This window comes from Heliconius melpomene, chromosome 17 (assembly GCF_056956725.1).
Source record: "Heliconius melpomene rosina isolate 202511_hmr_F chromosome 17, ASM5695672v1, whole genome shotgun sequence".
Taxonomy (NCBI): domain Eukaryota; kingdom Metazoa; phylum Arthropoda; class Insecta; order Lepidoptera; family Nymphalidae; genus Heliconius; species Heliconius melpomene.
This window is the reverse complement of record NC_140405.1, coordinates 4,083,142-4,103,385: the sequence shown is the minus strand read 5'-3', so window position 1 is coordinate 4,103,385 and position 20,244 is coordinate 4,083,142. Positions and strand designations below refer to the sequence as shown.

General features: G+C 31.6%; 2 protein-coding genes across 2 annotated transcripts; one reads left to right on the top strand and one right to left on the bottom strand.

Annotated features, from left to right (window-relative positions):
* Nucleotides 1–8,260: 8,260 nt before the first annotated feature.
* Nucleotides 8,261–9,655, bottom strand: LOC146529891 (uncharacterized). Its single transcript, XM_085200638.1, has 2 exons — nt 9,507–9,655; nt 8,261–8,979 (listed from the first exon to the last, which is right to left on the bottom strand). Exons 1-2 carry the CDS (start codon nt 9,630–9,632, stop codon nt 8,371–8,373), a joined length of 735 nt encoding a protein of 244 aa, XP_085056764.1. The 5' UTR covers nt 9,633–9,655; the 3' UTR covers nt 8,261–8,370.
* A 3,893-nt stretch (nt 9,656–13,548) lies between these two features.
* LOC146529890 (small ribosomal subunit protein mS39) lies at nt 13,549–20,226 on the top strand. Its single transcript, XM_085200108.1, has 15 exons — nt 13,549–13,721; nt 13,802–13,984; nt 14,066–14,294; nt 14,577–14,800; nt 15,155–15,251; nt 15,795–15,956; nt 16,473–16,647; nt 17,267–17,397; nt 17,634–17,752; nt 17,856–17,940; nt 18,208–18,349; nt 18,506–18,614; nt 18,851–19,097; nt 19,493–19,674; nt 20,078–20,226. Exons 1-15 carry the CDS (start codon nt 13,693–13,695, stop codon nt 20,157–20,159), a joined length of 2,196 nt encoding a protein of 731 aa, XP_085056234.1. The 5' UTR covers nt 13,549–13,692; the 3' UTR covers nt 20,160–20,226.
* The last annotated feature ends 18 nt before the right edge of the window (nt 20,227–20,244 follow it).

Sequence of the window (20,244 nt, the reverse complement as noted above, 5' to 3'; positions counted from 1 at the left end):
GCTGTATACCTGCTGACCCATTTCTGTGGACACCGTGAAATTTTAAGTTATGCCACGATAAATTAAACTAATTTTTGTATTAAATAGCTCTAGCTTTTAGTTTAATACGCATTTTTTTTGTTGAAAATGTTGATTTCGTTTAAAAAGTTAATGGAAGTTGTAAATGTTTTTAATTAATAAATTAGGGAACTAAAAATAATGTATTATTAAATATATTTTTAGGTATGTTGTATTTATGGACTCTGCAACCAATAAATTATTGAAAATTTTATTATACAGTGATTGTTTGATTATCATTTCTGACATTTTTAAGGAAAAGTTATCTTAAATAAAGTAAGAATAAATACTATAATCGTTTTTTATATATTTTTTTATACCAAAGAATTCCTTCTTTGGTCTGACATAACAATTGTAATATAATTGACAAGGAATGAGAAGAATTTACGATCACTCTAAAGGATCGATAGAGTGAGATTTTTTTGTAGTTAACCTCGATGTAAAACAAACATTAAGCATCACTCACTCGAAGCTAAGAAGCCTTTGAAGATAGTGTTGTAATTTAAAGTAACAATAAACTTAAAACTTTTTAGGGTAAATATAATAATGAACAAAGAATTTAAACTCATATAAAGTGAAATGCATAGAATAGACATGATTTTATAAAAAAAAACTAACCTAGTTATTTTATATTTAAACAAACAATGAAACTGATATTTTTATAATAATAGAATATGTTATAGAGAGATAGATTTTTTATGTAGTACTTAATTGCATTTATTTGATTTATAATTATTATCGTTCGAACAGAGTGTTTTAACATAAGGTTCCCTTTGCCTACTCTGCTATATGCGGGATAGAGCGTGAAGCTAATTTAGATTTTATTTAGTTATTATTTATCGTTATAAAATATTCTTGTTATACACAAAAATTTGGAAATAAATTATTATTATTTTATGAATTAAGTTAATTCTTAAAGTATTGCCTTGTTATCAGAACGAACAAATTAAAATATTAATAAAAAATAAATACATTTCCCCGAGTGATTGAACCCATGGCCATTGAGTTTACAGTCACACGCTTATGCGACTGCTCCAGGACGGCCTCAGTTTAAATTGTATTTATCTAAATATTACTACTTAATAAATTAATTATTAATACATATATATGGAATAATTAAATTAAGTTTAGCTTACTACTTTACAAATAATAAACACCTTAATTATTGTGTATGTATGCATATTAAAATATAAAAAACTACTAAAGACACGATACGTATGCAGGCGTGAATGATTTATACTAATAGGTAATTAGTCTTTTTCCTTAAAGAAATAGGAAGGAAATTAGATATAAAACTTGCGTTTTGATATACAATTGCTTTTTTTGACTTTTCCCTTTTGTTAACATATCAGTTGATATCCGGTAGTTTACATTCACGCAAATTTTGTGTATTGCGTGATAGACCGAAAAAAATCTGTTGAAAATTTTGCCGTTCCTCATTTTTAACTGAGAAATAACAGAAAAGTTCTTTATTGTGTCACGTAACTCCATCTTAGCGACCCAACCCAAAAAAAGACTATTTTAAATACAAACTCTACGTAATTAGTAGAATATTACTTTTCGTATCTTACCCAACATTTTAATAGTATTAAAATATGATAAAGTGGTGTGAATAAGGCAGATAAAAAGCTTATTCGCTCAAAAAAAATTGGCAAAAAGGAAGGAACGGAGTGTTTTGACACTAGGTTCTGGCTACCCTGCTGTAAGCAGAATACAGCGTTAAGTTTTTTAATTTTATTTAAAAATAAAAAGTTAATTCATCATACACTCTTTTCTTTACATCGAGTCTCGTGGCATTTACACAATGATATATTTAATATTTGTAGACACTTCATCAATCATAGAAAGTCACGATTTTCGATAGTGATCCTGACCTGTCCGTTTTTTATGAACTATTTCTTATTTACTTTGTGGCTGTGGAATGTTTCGTAAGGGCATTGAATATTTTTATGTTTACTTTTACAACATATAATAAAAAAAGGATAGTAAAATTAACACTCGATTCATTCCTATATGAATCCCTTTCGGCAGTATTTTGTTCCTTATTGATAATTTGAGCATGGACTTATGATAATACTTTATTTTCGTAACATAAACTCGGTTTTACGAAACGCGGCGTTGAGTTCTGCCACTAAACACGCAAAGTCTCTAAAAATTTTGTGGAAAGTGGGGAACGAAGTATCTTAACAAGAGGTTCCCTCTGCCTACCCTGCTGTGTGCGGGATACAGCGTGAATCTGTTAAAAAAAATAAACAATATATTTTATCTAGACTATAAGTAACCTTATAGAATATGAATGTATGTTTTTTATTATTCTGCTATTACATATTTCCAAATAAATCGTTTTTTTGATTGTAAGTTTTTTTTTTGTTATTTATCTATTAGTTCTATATTATTTCTTTTATTTATCTTCAATCTCCCATTTTATTGAATATGTTGAGAAAAGAAAGAAAATAGCAAGATACGTTCTCACAATCCACCTATTTAAAAATAGAAAGCAGCATATTTAATGCCAATTTTAATATATATTATATCCAAATATTTCTCTCTCTGTCAGGTCAGCCTAAAACACTCACACTCGGAAGCAATATCAATATAAACTAAAAAAGTTTCGAAAGACATCAAACGTAACAAAAGCTAGTTCCGCATCAATCCCGTGTAGAGCAAGTACAAGAGATACGTAATCCATGTTATTTATTCACAATGTTAGGCAATTATTCAGTGAAATTGTAAAATTTCAAAGCACACAGTATTTACTAAATAGATGGCTTTCGTATCATATATTTACTATTCAGTTCACGTAAACGTAGCAATAAGAAACTTTTACTTTTGGACTTATTTACTCAAACGATTGTTAATTTTGTTACGAGATTTCTTATCTCATCCTTTTTGGCACCTGTTTGGAAGCCTATGTAACACTGGGTTACGAGAACGCTAAATTTTACATAATATTTATAATTCAGATGTGAGTCAAATGTAAAAATGAAATATATTTCAATTATTATTTTTTTCTTTTTAATGTGTAGAAGGAAAATTAACTCGGGTACCGCATCTATTTACCATTTATATTGAAAGAAAAGCTAATCAAATGTGAGTGGGTCTCGCACATTGAGGATTCCGTACTATTTTCAGGATCCGATTCCGTACTATATGTCAACGAGAAATCCAACATCAATATTCTCCGGTACTCTCTACTGGTATTTTCTATATTTTCAAAATAAAATAAACAAAAAATTCTTATTCATTTACAATCCGGTCACGCATATCAGAGATGAACTAAAAAGGCCGATAGTTACGTAAATTGGCACATAAAATAAATGTTATTGCAATATATATTGCAAAATTTAGATGCAAGCACACCGAAAATGGAAAATGCAATTTATTTGGAAACTTGGCACGAACCCGAGTACTTATTATTCTATTTGAATATACTGTAAACCACTGTACCTATGTGTTCTGAATGCGGTGATCGAAAGTATTGCGAACATACGCAAAGCCGAAATGCCTCGTCACGGCCTGGAAAGCTTATCTATGTGACGGCTATTAACAATCGATAACTTGAGAACATTAGAAATCTGTACCTTTTCTCTTTTTAACATTTATCTATTATAAACATTACGTAACAAAAGGACATTTTTCTAATGATAGTAATTTACGTTATTAATGCGATTTTTTTTTCTAGTTTCACTCTGAATCCCGCACGTAGCAGAATGGGCATAGGTAACCTGGGAACGTAGTATTATGACAATTCCTTTGTTCACTTTCCGCTGAATTCTGGAGGCGTCAAATATGAAATATTTTATTTCATTGAGTATGAATCGAACCCAGAACCTGTCGCTTTTACAGTCGCATGCTTGTGCCCCAGATCCACGACCGGCCTCAAACGAAAATAATTAATAAAAAGGATTGTTTTTTTATCATAATTTCTCATTTACTTAAAAATTTGCACAACATCATAAAAAACTTCTTTAATGTTTATTTTAATATATGCAAAAGTTAAATATATTATACTTGCGTAATTAAGTATGTAAGCGTCCGACAATAGGTCGAACCACCGCCAAATTTCACACCTCATTATGAATTTTAATAGAAAACTCAAACATTACGTATATATGTAATTGCAAATTTCTCTTATTTTATGTTAGTGCTGATTATAAAAATATATATTAGAGTTAAATAACTTTTCTTTTATCTAATTTATGCAAATAAATGTAATAATTTAATGCACTAGCTACACTCGTAGATAACTTCGCGACTATGTTAACAAATATGCTCGTATATCTACCACTTAGGGAATATTTATATTTGTGTTTATTTGTATGGTTTGTGTTTATTATGTTATCTTTTGGTTGCATCGACTTAGTAGTTTTTTATTCAGTGTTCCAAGAGACACAGGAAGGCATAGATATTTAATATTAATGTCCACTTGATGAATCAGGGCGGCAATACAAATTTTCTTGACAATCGCTTGTCAATCTTTCCAACAGACAAACAGACGAACAACAAAAACATCGTATAAGGGTCTGTTTTTTATTACTAAAAAATATATAATATGTAAAATTTTCTAGATATTATCTATACTACCTACCTATAAGATAGATTCTAATCTATCTTTGTAAACTACTTACATACCTACGAATGTAAACGCATAATAACATTTAACATGAATTGGATAACAATCAAGCAATTGGGATCGATCGCCGGTTGTAGAGACACGCAAGTGAAAGCGTAGATATATCACACGACAGCAAATTAAGTAAGTTCAAAAAATCTATGAAGTGGCAAACATAAATATTTTTCTTTAAAAGCACACAGAATAGAGTAATAGAAATTAAAAAAATACATTTTAACCAAAAAAAATAATTCTGCAATGAATTTGAACTTACGCTATAATCTTTATTGTAAAGTTTATTTTGTATTTAGGAAATATGAAAGTATGTTGGTTTTTTTTTAATATGTATTTAAAAAAACAGTTATTTCATATCTAGGTAAGCGGTAGATACACGATACGCGCGATAAAAATGGTTTTACCTGTTTAAATCCCGATCCAGCAGGAATTTCGAGATAAAAAGTTTCCTTTAGAAGCTACACAAGCCCTAATATCTTTGAGTCATAGTCCCATAAAGAAATGCTCAGCTGTTTCAGAGATTAGCCCGGACATACAGAAAGACAGATATACATAAACATTTTATATACATATCATATTTACATATAAGTAAAGATTATTAAAATAATATACCACATATCGACTCTACAGCCAACCTGTTCATTTACGGAAGTAACTATTAAGAAGCGTGTACGCGGTGGCATTGAAAACAATGGCACTAACGGGAGCGTTCTCAAACTCTTCCCCCCACAAATTATATATCTTTATACTACTAATATAAAATGACACCTTGTGCTCTCATAATAAGGTGTACTTGTTAGAAATTGCAATACATTTGCATTTAGATGGTTTGCCATAAATCTGACCTTGATTCAGGAATGGTAGCTCTCGGCTTATTGTGCAGTTTCATTCACTTTTTACTTTTCTTAGTAGAAACCTGCATTACTCTATATTCGCGTTTTTTCGCGTGACTCATGCCGTCAAAAATATTTACGTGTTCCGGATATGAATCATTAATTATTATAGTGTGAACTAGAAACACAGAATATTAATAGATATACATTTGTAACTGGATGAAAATGGATTATTGAAAAAACCAGTCAAGTGCGAGTCGGACTCGACCGCCGTAGGGTTCACTACAAACTTCAGGATTGTAGAGTGGTCTTTGAGTGGAGGCTTATAACGGGAAGTGTTTACACCTTATATGAAATGAACTACAAATATAAATTTATAATTATTTTTTTCAATGAAATAGCCATAAATTATTGATGGTTTTTTCTTTATTTGTATTGTAAGTCCTCACTTCGTGCTATAGTTCATAACTGTTGGTTCAAGGGAAGCACCCTACAGGTTTTGAATACGCGACGAACAGACAGACAATAAAGTAAGGGTTCTATTTTTCCTTTCGAGGTACGGAACTCTAAAAAGATATAAGTTGATATTTACAAATCAAATATTTTCGATTTATGATAAATATATAAGTTTTACATATATAACACGTACATCAGTACATTAAAACTTTGCATATTAATTTGAAATTATTTTCTATATATTTTTTAGTTAGTAAGTGAAAGTTAATTATGTTCATATTGCCAACCTATTGTGATATATTTATTAAAAAAACTATGAAAGTACGTATTTTTGCTTCATTGTGACTCATTTAATATTAACATTGTATCTATAAGTGGGTGTGAGCTTATATCTCAAAAAAAGTACCTTAAAAAGAACCGACTTCGAGAACTAAGAAAGATAAAATAACTTAATAAATATTTCATTTAGAACACTTCTTATGCATTTCTTATTCGTATGTGCTACCTATTGGTAGGTTTGCAGTCGGTGTCAAAATATAGTCGTTTATAATTTAATATTATAAACGACTAGTTAGTGCACCTGAAGTTGCTTATCGCCTCTGACATTTATCATACACCCTAAATCGCTAACTTCATTTTTATTTAGGCCATATTTTGAATAAAACTACCGTGTCAAATTAAATAACATTTTTAGGGAATCAAATGACAAGTAGTTCCCATCGAATAAAAAAAGAATCATCTAAATAGGTTGAGAAGAATAATGCTTTGCAAAATTTTTATATAGGTACATATATATTTTTAAAGTTTATGGATTTTCTAATTATGATATCTCTCCTCTTTTTAATAGAGTAGGACAAGACATTGTAGTTGCGAATCTCTCCGTTCTTCACTCTTCGTCCTCAATTGTAACGACTGAGTACCGCATCTAACTAGCCAGGATTCCGGAGAGCTAACTGTATTTTTCAAATATAAATAATAATAATTAATCTACGTGAAACAGTCAAAAATGTGACAAAAAAATTGTATTTAAAAAAGAAAAAAAAGTCTAGTCCTATAGAATACCATAGTCTTAAAATGACGTCAATATGATAACATCAACAATACGTCAAAGAGACGTGGCAATGTCTACAACAACGAAAATTGTAAATATTAAAAGATTTAGTTAAATGATTTCCCTTATAACAAAACATGTTTTATTCATGCAGTGGATATTAACTGACCTTGTAACATTTTCGTGTTCAATAAAAACATATCAAGTGGAACGAATTAATGAATCTTCTTATCTTGTCACAACTTTTCCACAATTTGCTCAGAAACGTTTCAAAAATATAAGAAATTTCAAAAGAATAAAACCAATAGATAGCAATAAAAGATATATTACTATTAACGGCTATTATGAGTCCACACCGTGCACAGTGAATGTTGGTGGAAGAAAAGGAATGAAAGTAAGAATACCAGCATCAATGATAAATAAGGCTCGTGATCATTATTTTCGTCATTACTACGCCACTATGAAAAGTACTGTTCCGGAATCGCCTCTTCGTAATTCTTCGGAATATGATACTCCTCCTCGAAGTCATCAGATACTTTCCAAATTAAAACATAACCTTAATAGATCAAGGTGTTTAGCATTAAGGTTAATTGTGGGAGTAAAATGTAATGACTTGGAACGAGAGAATAAAGTAGGAAATCTTAAAAGGAATAAACGACGTATTAAAATGAGAAAAAGATCCGAAATATATTGAAAGTAAATCAAAATGTGTTATTAATCAATTTTTTTATAATTATACTCTGTTTAAGCTTATTTTATATTCTCTTTTTCCTCAAGGCTTTATTTACATCCATTATCAGTAGATATTTCAATGTACTTATTAGATAGAACAATTTGAATTACGTCACTATAACATTCGTAATAAATATCATATAGGTATGTACCTATTTTATAGTTATTCATTTCTTAATATATATTGCTTATAATTAACAAAACAAAGCAAATAAAAGAAATACAATAAAAATTATTACCGAGTCTATCTCTTAAACTATCAATCAATTTCATCTCTTTCATAATTTTGCAATTTTTATTGTTGTAATATTATTTTATCAAAATTATTTTACTTCTATATTTGTCTAAATACTTACTTACATTTTATTGTGAAATTTATTATTTAAATACTGAATTACTGACTGATTATAAATATTAAAATATTGTCATTATTCTTTACTAGATATTGTAACGATATCGATAGTACTCGGTACCTACTTAAATTTTGATAAAAAAATAAACCCATTTGTTTGCGAATAAACATTTATTTAAAATAATAATTTATAGGAACATAATAATATGTAGTAAGTAATTTCCATTCATTAATTAAAACTTTCACAATCGTTAGTGCTATTTTATGAAGTCGGACATGTATAACTCGTAGTACACACCCGAGACGTGGGGCTGAAAACAGATGTGGTCGGACAAGTGTATTGATAGTTTACATACGTTCCATTTGTCGCCAGAACACATAAATAATAAGTCTTGCATGCCGTGTCTGAAGTATTTGCGAATCTACCTGCTCCAGTGCAGGTAAATGCTGTACTATTAGAGGTGCTGTTGCTACTTGTAGTGCATGTATAGTTAATCTCACATAGCGTTGTAGTAGGATTATAGAAGGTGCCGCTAGGACAAGTTAAAGTTTGTGCAGTAAAAGTTCCATTAATTTGTACACAATTAATATAAGACGAGCAATTGGTGGAGCTAGGGTCTGCGATGAAGCCTTCAGCTGTACATACTGAAGTGGTTACGTTGCAAACGTAATTTGTGGTGCAACGAGATGTACCAGGGTTAAAAAGGGAAGTCGATGGGCAGACGTAATTGTAAGACGCGTAGGAACCGTTGGTTTGGGCGATGCATAGAGTGTAGTTTTGGCAAGTGGTGTCCGTTGGTTCTGCAAATCTTCCGGCGCCGGTGCTCGTGCAATTGACAACAGCCTTTGCTTGCCATGCTAGGCATAATATCTGAGTATAGAAATATTTTTTATAATATTATTTTTTATTGCTTGTCTTAATTTAAAAGTAAACCTACAATAAATATTTACCAAACCATAATATACTACTGGCCATAAATACTGTTACAATTAAAGTAAATATTGCTTTTGAATTTAGAATCTGCCACGTTTATACCATTGTTCATTGTTTTCTTATTTTCGCGCCAATATGTAAAATATTTTGTGATATTAAAATGGAGTGGGGTGGAGAGAACCTAGTCGCTTTAATTATATTACGTAAAGTAAGTATGAAGCCAAATATAGTTTTTAAAATCTTCCATATGTTCTATAAGGGTATTGATAAGCTTTATATTATATTTTTAATGATATTTATATTAATATTTAACACACTTTAATTGTAATAAATGTAATGTACTTACACTAAAACAAATGATGTTTTTTGTATCAACATTTATGGCAAGACTAATTAAGATTAAAAGCTTTGAACTATTTATAATAATGAAATATATACATTTATTTTTATATTATGCAACTTACGACAAAAACGACAATGCCGAACTTTCCCTCCATTTTCACGGACTCCATAAATTGGGAAAGTGTGTCCTTTTTATACTTTATAGAGTTTATACGCCCAATAAGCAGGATTAGCTCGATGATAGCCATAACACTTTAAATGAAGTACTTAATTATCCGCTCGTAAGGAATTTTCCTTGACCATTACGAATATGACAGTGTGAGTAACATTTTGTTAAGTACATTTAAGAGTATCCTAAAATTATTTTATTATTTTATTTGGAACTGCTATCTTTAGCACTGGCCGGTCGTGGCGCAGAGGCACAAGGTATGACTGTAAAATCGACTGGTTGTGGATTCGATCCCCACTCGAGGAAATTAAATATTTATTTAAATTTGTATTATATTTTTTTCGCTCTAGCCTCGGCACCAGAGCGAAAAAATCACCAGCAAAGCGCGGCCTTAAATTCCGCCACTAAACACGCAATTCCTTCAGAATTCAGCGGAAAATGGGGACCGGTGCGTCTTAACACTAGATTCCCTCTGCCTACTCTGTTGTGTGCGGGATACAGCGTGAAGCTGATGTATTTAATAGCAGTTTTTTATACACAGGTATATATTATACCACTATATATACAATACCTACCGTTTATTAAGAAAAAAAAACTGTATGCATATTTCTTCCCTCTTATACTGCTATATCATAAAACTAAGCTGGACCAATTTAGATTACTTAAAGATAAGTATTACCCATATTTACATAGGAAATTGTAATATGATTCATAGGACTTTTCACTCGGAGAATCATCGTTAAATACGCTTTTATTTTTTAAATTATAACGACATGTAACGTCATGGTTGTTTAACTGTTGTAAAGTAATAATTTCCTTGCTCTGGTAACAAGGCAGAGGGGGGCGCTAAAATACGCCAAAATAACAATAATTGTTAAAGTTAAATCAGCTTTGCACTGTATCCCGCACACAGCAGGGTAAGCAGAGGGAACCTAATGTTAAGACACTCCGTCATTTTCCGCTGAATTCTATAGGCATTGAATGTTGATCGGTGGACATCTACGCCGCGCTCTGACACTAAGTTTTATTGTTATGATAGATGCCCAAATAAAATATGTTTTCATATTTTTTTCATGTACAGACAGCAATCACTTATGAATACAATATTGTTATATGTATCGATAAAGATACATTTTTTTCCGTAGAGCAATACAAATCCATGAGCTTCAATATTATCAATGCTTCTTATTATAGTATGAAATGAATAATTTTTATGTAAAATATATTAAAAGCTGCTTGGGTGTTTTTTACTCAAACAAAACAAATATATCTACATACATACATACATACATACATACATACATACATACATACATACATACATACGTACATAGAAGTAATATAATTTGAGAATTTTATGAACAATAACATAATCATAGAATAATCCGGCTGTTATAAACAAAATTGTGTGCAGAGATGAAACATACACAACTTTAATTCAAATAAACACACTTATCAAACTTCCAGCTAGTGATGTACCTGCATATTTTTAATGGAAAATAAACTGATAACTTTAACTCTCTGTGTACAGAAGTAGGTACTACCGCGAATACGCGGTAGTACCTACTTCTGCAATAGCACGAACACCTCAGTGCAGTTCAAAAAAAAAACACTATAATTTGAGAGATATATCCACAAACGTTTTACAATCTTTGGTAACTGAAATAACCATAATACATAATAACACATAATATTATTCAAAAATCTTAAGAAACACCTTACGCCCTTTAAAATATTAAAATAAATAATATTCTGAAAAAATAGACGTGAAAACACAAAATCGATATCACACCTGAGGCACATCTCTTTTATTTTCGTAAGGCTTCAATGTTAATAATGAGAATTTCTCAGTTTCTGTTTTTATCTTACGAGTGAGTGATATGAGAAATGCTTATAAAGTAGTACTCCTTTGTAGAACAATAATAAAATTTTCGTGGAGCAAATAAGTTTAAATAAAATACAATATGTATTTATGGATATTTTTTTCACTATTTGTAAGTGTGTATATATTTTTTTACAAGTTATTAAATATTTATTTTTATATACCTACTTAATCATAATTTTATTATTTTACCAGTTCTTCTTTTCATTTTCGTTCTTTTTTTCATTAGCTTCACGCTGTGTCCCACACACAGCAGGGTGGGCAGAAGGAACCTAGACACTCCCCCACTTTCCGCCGAATTCGGGAGGCATTACGTGCTGGGTGGCGCAACTAAACGTCGCGCTTTGCCTCGACACCAGAGCGAAGAAATAGAAATATAGTTTTAATAAATATTTCATTTCCTCGAGTGGGGATCGAACTCTGAACCAGTCGCCTTTATAGTCATACTTTGTGCCCCTTCGCCATGCCAAGTTTTTTGATAGCATTTTTTTCATACTTACTGCAATTTTTACAAAACAATAATTCATTCCATATACAAAGGCTCATCTAATAAATAGTACCTACGAAATAATGATGCTTTTAACATTGACAATGATACAATGTCTACATATATTTTATATTATATTGTTATTTAAGCAACTCTTCATTGTGCATCTAATAATCATTATATTTTTTCGTAGGTATTTCAGAAAATTCATTATGGTGCATGCCAATCCACATTATGCACAGCCAGAGGAAGATTTCCAAATAACACTAACTCGGATTGTCGTGGATATACAATGTGTTTGCCTGGTGCCACAGGTGCTGCATCATTTACGAAATACGACCTCCTTTGCCCTAACCAAACAGTTTATAGCCATTTAGAAAGTCAATGTACAAATGTGACTAACTACCAGTGCCTGCCAGGATATAACTGTACAAAAGAAGGCGATTATCCTGATCTTTCTAGTCCTGGCTGTAAATCTTACATAGCATGTATCAAAGATTTGAATAATGTTTTTGCTGCAAGGCTCATTGATTGTCCACCTCGCACTGTATTCAGTACTCTAAATAAAACATGTGTAAATGAAACATTATACAAGTGTAATAGTGTAACTGAAAAACCTATTATTTTCCATGTAATTATCAATAATGCGTCAAGTGTGAGTGGTAATTTTTCGTCTAATAGCGCTATTGGTATAGGTGCAATCTTTGTAAGAGTAATTTATTTGGCTTTAATAGTCATGTTTTTTAATAAATAAATAAGAAAAAATGTTTTATTTCTAATTCATTCTTTTTAATAACAATTATTGTATACTAGCGGCTCGCTAGCTTCTCAGGCTCAGCTCACAGCGTCGCCAGCTTGAACTACATCATTATTAATTTATTAATCTGCATTACTTTCATTTTCTATTAATAATATAATTTTAAAAATTATATTTAAGCCTATATCGAAAAGTAAAGTTTCAGTCAATTCAATAAAACAGCTATTTATAATAATTTTATCGAACAACATTCTCTAGGAACTGATTGAAATAAAACCTGATGAGGCCAATCATGACGCAGGGGCACAAGTGTGTAATTGTAAGCCGGACTGTTTGTGGGTTCGATTCCCAATCAAGGAAATTAAATATTTATTCAAATTTATATTCCAATCTCTCTGGTGTGGAGGCAAAGCGCTGCGTTGAGTTCCGACATTCAATACGCAATGCCTCCAGAATTCGGTGGAAAATAGGGAACGGAGTATCTTAACACTAGGTTCCCTCCGCCTACCCTGCTGTGTGCGGATTACATCATAAAGTTGATTTAATTTTAATTTTGAAACAAAACAATTATTTAATGTTAAGAGAAATTTGCCAGAATACAATAATGAAGACTAATTAAATCGGCCTAACCAATAATTATAATTAATTATTTATTTTTATTATAAATCGTTCTTGTCAGTTACTACGCGTAACTTTAGTATATTATATCCGTAGGCGCTTGTTATTGATTAGAATTTAGAAGTGTCCTTATAAAATAACGAAGGTCTGGCTCTTATATTCCACTCTTTATTCGATTGTTTATCGATTATTTGATTACTACTGGCGTATAATATCTGTGACAAATGTCGATAATGTCAGATGTCGCTTTGGCATATTAGCAAGTGACAGCTAGCTTATGGTTATCGCTGTTAAAAAAATATTAGGTTATGTTGTTCTCAGTTGGTCCCAAATATTATTAAATTATATATTTTAAGACATTAAATTATATTTATAAGAAAATCATAAAAATCTAAATGTATTCTAACCTAGTAATAACGCCCAGGTAAATACGCAATGTATTTATATAAATTATAACATTATTATATTTAATTTTATTCCCTGTATGACTTTTGATTTTTTTAGGCAGTGGTCAAGATTAGCATGTTTATGTCGATCAGTATCTTCTATAGAAAGTCAAAAACTTCCACGACTTAGTAAATCCAGTGATGGTATTTCTCCACCGCCCCGAATATTAAGAGGACCTACGGATATTTTGCAAGCTTTAGCGGCTACTGTCGGCACCGATCCCACTGCGCCTCATTACAAGTAAACACCACTAATATTTATTTTATTTCCAAAATTTCTGTAATAAATTAAGTATGAATAATAAATATTGCAATTCTGCAGATATCATGATGACCCGTTTCTTATTCCACTGTCAAATTACCGAAAACGAGCATATGCGTTGTCTGCTGAGGCCGGTAGAAAGGCAGCAGCTTGGATAAGAGATGAACATGCAAACTTGTTTACTACAAGGGAATGGGATCCTCCAATGAAAATGAAAACTCCATACTTCAATGCAGATCCACGAATTGATATATTTGCCCCTAAACCTATTTATAATGATGAAAGTAAGGTAAAAAAATATGTTTGTGTTATTTAAATATATTTTATTAATATAAAAGCCCTAAGTTATTTTGAATCAAGAAAAGATTTTTGATTTTTTTTAAGTAGGTCTGCACATTCATTTGTAACTCAATTGATTATCTAGTATAATGAAGTATTATCATATAAAAATACATGGTCTTAAGCAATTTATGAATCATAAATAAAATAATTTGTTCCACAACATTCAGTTTGAGGATTATAAGTACAGATTTTTTTTTTGCTTGTGATATATGATTTGAATATTTTACAGGTTACAGAAGATGACTTAAAATACACAATTCAAAATGTACTGATAGAAGATTCAATAAAAGTATTTGAGCTCCTCGGCGGGGTTGAGAATTTGAGTGATGATTTAAAGTTATCTTTATTACAACTTTTATGTTTCTATAATGAAAAAGAACCTATTGCAATGGAATGGCTTGAGGAAAGATGGTTCGCTGGATCAGGCAAAGAGAGACAGGGTGCTACATGGAAGTAAATATACTTTATTTTGTGTTAATATTTATATTGAGGCCATTGCATTTTAGGGGCCCAAGTTTGCAACTTTGCAATAGGATGGTTGGGAGTTCAATTCTCACTTATTGGAGTAAAATATTTCACATTTTCATTTTCTCATTGTGTTAATGAAGCAAAGCGCGGCATTTTGATCTGCCATTCAAGATGCAATGTCTCAAAAATTTGGTAGAGTGTAAGGAGATATTATAGCTTCATGCTGTATCTTGCATACAGCAAGAAAACCTCACTTGCTTCTGAAGAATTATATTAATATGTCTAAATCCAAGATATTATGTAATAAGAGGCAAGGCTTAATGCCATATTTTATTTCAGACTTGGTGGCTTAGCTGATAAATTGTTTACGTCAATGGATCCCAAGACACCTGAAGCATACTGTGCTATTATAAAAGGCATGGCTAAATTTTTCCAGGTACATACTTTTTAAAAATACAGCCTGTCTAGAATTGTAAAGTTGTATGACAGTGTGAAGCTGAAAAAAAGTTTTTCTTAAAGTTTTTAAACCATTGAATTCTTCATATCTACTCTCTTCTATATCATTATGACGCTTGTAATATGCTTTGCCACAGCACCTTGTAGTAGTGTTGGTTATAATTATTTTAATAGAATGTATCTCTTATGCAAAGTGCGGCATTGAATTCTGCCACTCAATACGCAATGCCTCCAAAATGCAGCAGAATGTGGGGAACAGAGTGTTTTAACACTAGGTTCCCTCTGCCTACCCTGCTGTGTGTGAGACACACCGTGAAGCTGATTTTATTTTAATCTCTTATGCCTTATTTAAAAAAGAATATATTAGAATTCTACAGACCTACTCTATATAAACTATAGCTGTGCCAAACTATACTTACACGTCCATCTGCATAATTATTGTAAAAGATAATTCTAAGTTTTAGCTTCACATATTATTATATAGATATTCTAATTTTTTTATCTATTTCTTATTTTATTTTAGGCAGAAAGAGCTCATGCTCTAGCCCAAGAAGCAAAAGAAAATGGTGTACCATTATCTACAAGTGTCTACAATTCCTTATTAAGTTGTGTTGGATTCCTAAAGGAAGGGGCCGCATTACGTATTGAAGCCCTAAAAGGATTGTTAATGGAAATGAATGAGCAGGTGAAAATTATTTTATCTTTATGTTACGACATGTCCCGCGTATAGTAGGGAAGGCTGACAGAACATAGTATTAAGACACTCCATTTCCAATAAGACATTTCACTCTTTACTTTTTTCGAAGCGGCCGCGCGGCCCTATTTTCCAACTAGGCTACTTTTTGACATTTAGTTATTTCCCCTACGTTATTGTAAGTGTGACAAAGTGCTTACAGTAAGAAAAACAACTTAAATAAACTAACATTTATAAGTAGCACTACAAAACTAGATAAAAAAAGATAGATAAGTATTCTATACTTTACGATCGAAACTGTATAGAGCAAAAATAACGATACTACAATTGTATCATTTCATCCCTGACTGAGTTCATCCACCCGTCCAGTATTTTCTCGAATTAGGCCGTAAATTAGAGAACGCAGTATTTTGACACTTGTGGAATAAATCACTCATAATTTCTTCTAATGATACTTTTTCCAATATTTAATATTTCATGATTATATTTTTGTTAACATCTTTGCAGGGTTTAACGCCGAATGTAAAAACACTTAACGCATGTCTAATATCAATATCAGCTTGGGGCAGTGGGAAAATATTACAAACTTTATCCTTGCAAATTTTATCTGAATTCAAAGTATTAGGAATTGAACCTAATTTGACTTCATATTATTATTTATTATGCCTATTCTGTAAAGAGCGTAAGTATATTTTTATTTTTTTATTATTATTATTTAGAGGTCGACTTTCAAAGCATTACCTTTCTATACATGGAATACAGCATAATGCTGAAAAAATTTATATGTTAAGACACTCCGTTCCCCTTTCTCCGTCCAATACCTCAGACATTGCGTGTTGAGTTGCGGAACTCGACGCCTCGCTTTGTCTCATTGCCAGAGTAAGAAAATGAAAATAATCCGTCAGCTGAGACATTCTCTACAGGAACTAGGAGAAGCACAAAGTTCTCTAAACAAAGAAAATCTATAAATATGAAATTTAGTTTTAAAATTTATTTAGTTATAAACTATCAGAAAATTAGTTTTAGTCCATAAATAATGTTAGGAGGAAGGAAAATAAAAAAAAAAATACTATACGACAGTAAACGAAACGGAAGAAATACCATGATATACTGTGCTGTAAAGGAAGTATCAAATGATCAACAAAATATAAGCATATTTTTTTTATCATCACGCAAAAAAATATAATTTAAGGCATTTTTAATGAACTATTATTTTATATGGCATTAATATTGTCAAAGTTTTTTCTCCTTTCACGAGGTTAATGAAATTAATAGAACTATAATTTTCCTTCTCCTTACAGAAGGACCTCGGATAGACATATTAAGTGGTATTTTGGCAGATTTGGAACAGAGAGAGTCATTAGTAGCAAATGAACCTATGGACACTAACTTCTTCATTACAGCCATGGGAGTATGTAGTGAACATTTGCGAGTAAGAATTTTTTTTTATATTATTTATTTGGTAATCTGTGGTCATTATTAGCTTACTAATAAACTTCATCTGCTTCTTTCGCTGTATCATGTGTATAGTAGAGAATACAGAAGGAAATCCATTGTTAAGACACTTCGTTCTCCACATTCTGCAGAATTCTTGATTCATTTCGTGCTGAGAGGCGGAACTGAACGCCGCGCTTCCGTCTTTCATTGATATACATTTTTATATTTTAGGACATGAACTTAGCAGAGAGACTACACGCTTTACTGATGAAGGGTGATAATTATAAATTGGTTGGAGATGCATTCAAAGAGAGCATTTATTACAGACATTTTGTTACTGTTGCTTGCAGGTAAGCTCCCATTTTTATTTTTAGCTAGCGACCCACGAGCAACTTTACTTTCTTAACCTTATATTATAGCCGAAAGAAATCAGTGTAAAAAAACGTATTACAGGTATGCGCCATTTGAAAGAACATTGGAGTTATTGGATCTCTTAATACCGAATATTTATGTTCCTGAACCATCTGTTATGGAAGAGGTAAGTCTTTACAGCTGCAGTCTTATAAAAACAACAAACAAACATTTTAAATGTAGTAGTGTTCGTTAATAATAATAAAATAATAGGAAAAAAAAACTAATAACTATTAAAAATAATAACTAATAAAAAATAAATTTACATAAAACGTTTTTATAGTATCAGTAATAGCTGTATAAATTAGACTTTACTATATGATTTGTAATCATATTTTATTCAAAATCTGTATAACATTTACAGTTAATACTATGTATATCCATACAAAAACAGATAATCAAAACACTCGAAGTGGGGGGCAACGGCGACCGTCTCGCCGCGTGCTGGTCGCAGCTGGTGGTGTTCGGGCACGCCAAGCGCACGCGCCTCGTGGAACGCCTGCTGGAGGCATTCTGCAACTGCTATCAGTACCAAGGTATGTGTGTGAGTAAGGAGGTTAGAGTGCGTGTATGTGTGTGCGTACTTATGTTTGTGAGAAAAAGAAAAAAAGTGAGCGAAAGTACAACATCTATAGTCTATTCATTTGAGCTTGAGACCATAATTAAACGTTATTTTCAATCTTATTTTTTAGAGGAAGAAATCAAAGACAAAATTCGCAACGCCGCTGCTGATATGCTCAAGTTCAGTCAATTGACAGAGGAACGTGAGGAAACAGAAGAACGAAGGTCTCCTACACAGAAGTAGGTTTTAGCTTATGTAGTGTTTTATGCTATATTATAGTGATTGGAAAAATTCCATCACCATGCTTTTAGCTATACTGTCAGAAGAAGATAAAGATAAAAATAATTCAATCTCCCTATGTGGAATAGAATTCAATACCATTGCGTTGACAATCGAATATACTGCCGCTGCACCACGACCTCATTCGTTAATTTTATTTAAATATTTTTCTATGAATAATATAATATTTTTACAGACTATCAGCAGCGGCGCTGTCGAACATAGCGATGTTATGCTCTGACACTCCGGACACTCCTAGCAGTGCTGCCACTACCAGTGAGTCCACTGCCAGCGACGCCGGTCTGTTACAGTCAGTCGTCTGCTGGCAGGCGGTGGAGGAGGTCGTGTCGCGGCTGCGCGGAGCGACTGGAGCTCCGGATGCTGGAGCCCTAGAGCTGGTGGCTGCACGTGCAGCCAAGAGCGGTCATCATGCCGTTGCAGCTGTCAGTTTGACGTTTGATTCGTTCTCTTTATATTTAGCTTTTTTTTTCTATTTTATATAACAATAGCGTTATGTTCAATTTATGAAAAATATACTATTGTGACTCACAATAGTATATTTCTCATTTACGCTATGGTATGACTTTTACCTTCAACCACACTTATAATACTAATATTATAAATAATTTTATATTGTAAATGTGAAATCTTATAGAAAACTACAGAAAGGAATTAGATGAAACTTTATAATAAAATAGCTTATACATCAAAATAACACACAGGTACAATTTATATAAAGATTTTTATAATTTGGCTGCCTAATATATCAATAAGTTAAAGCGGGTGAATCCGTGTTTGGGTCGCTAGCATAATTTAATACCCAAAATAATTCCCACAGAGCACAATACAATACCTAGCTGAGTGCGGGTTCGAAGAGGCAATGTCAGCTAGTGTAGAAGCTTTATCAGTAATGTTGAACAGAACTACAGACGAAGCACAGAAGTTACTAGAAGAAAACAAATCTTCCCTGGCGGCGTCACTCCATCCATCTGCTTTGGCCGTAGCTCAAGCTTATCATTTGTGAGTTTTTATTATCTTCAAGCTATATTCTGCATATAGAAGAGAAAGCAGAGAGAAAGTAGTGTTAAGATATTTCTCACGAACGAATGATGATTTCCTCAATATTCGGGACATTGCGTGTTAAGTGGTGCTGAACTTAACGTATTTTTCTTTTACCCACAACCTGTCGCGTTTACAGTCACGCTATATGTATATTCGATTTTAGGATTTTTCTTACTTTTTGAGTTTTTTATGCTATATACATTTTTTAAATAATAAAATATTTGATAATTTTGACCGCGCTTGAGAAAGAAAAATACATAAAAAAATCTTGGGTTTCCAAGAAATCTGGGTTAAAATCCCGCTACGTTCAAACTATTTTATTATACGTTTCCTAAATAATTATTTAATATATTTTTTTCAGGGCTAAAACGGGAGCACCTTTACAAGATTCTGACTCCACATCAAGTTCAGATAGCGATAGTGACTCATCGGATGAAAATTAAGTGATTCATTATGTAAAGATAAATAATAATGATAATTTAGTATTATAATAAAGGCATTTAGGTATTATCAGTGTTTTTTTTAATA

What these genes read in the sequence shown, in the direction of transcription:
- LOC146529890 (XM_085200108.1), top strand. Translation starts at nt 13,693, where the DNA reads ATGTATTCTAACCTAGTAATAACGCCCAG. An exon ending in AGACAGGGTGCTACATGGAA is followed by an intron (nt 14,801 to 15,154) that starts GTAAATATACTT and finishes ATTTTATTTCAG; the next exon opens with ACTTGGTGGCTTAGCTGATA. An exon ending in CGAAGGTCTCCTACACAGAA is followed by an intron (nt 18,615 to 18,850) that starts GTAGGTTTTAGC and finishes ATATTTTTACAG; the next exon opens with ACTATCAGCAGCGGCGCTGT.
- LOC146529891 (XM_085200638.1), bottom strand. Translation starts at nt 9,632, where the DNA reads ATGGCTATCATCGAGCTAATCCTGCTTATTGGGCGTATAAACTCTATA. An exon ending in TCGGCATTGTCGTTTTTGTC is followed by an intron (nt 8,980 to 9,506) that starts GTAAGTTGCATA and finishes TTCTATACTCAG; the next exon opens with ATATTATGCCTAGCATGGCA.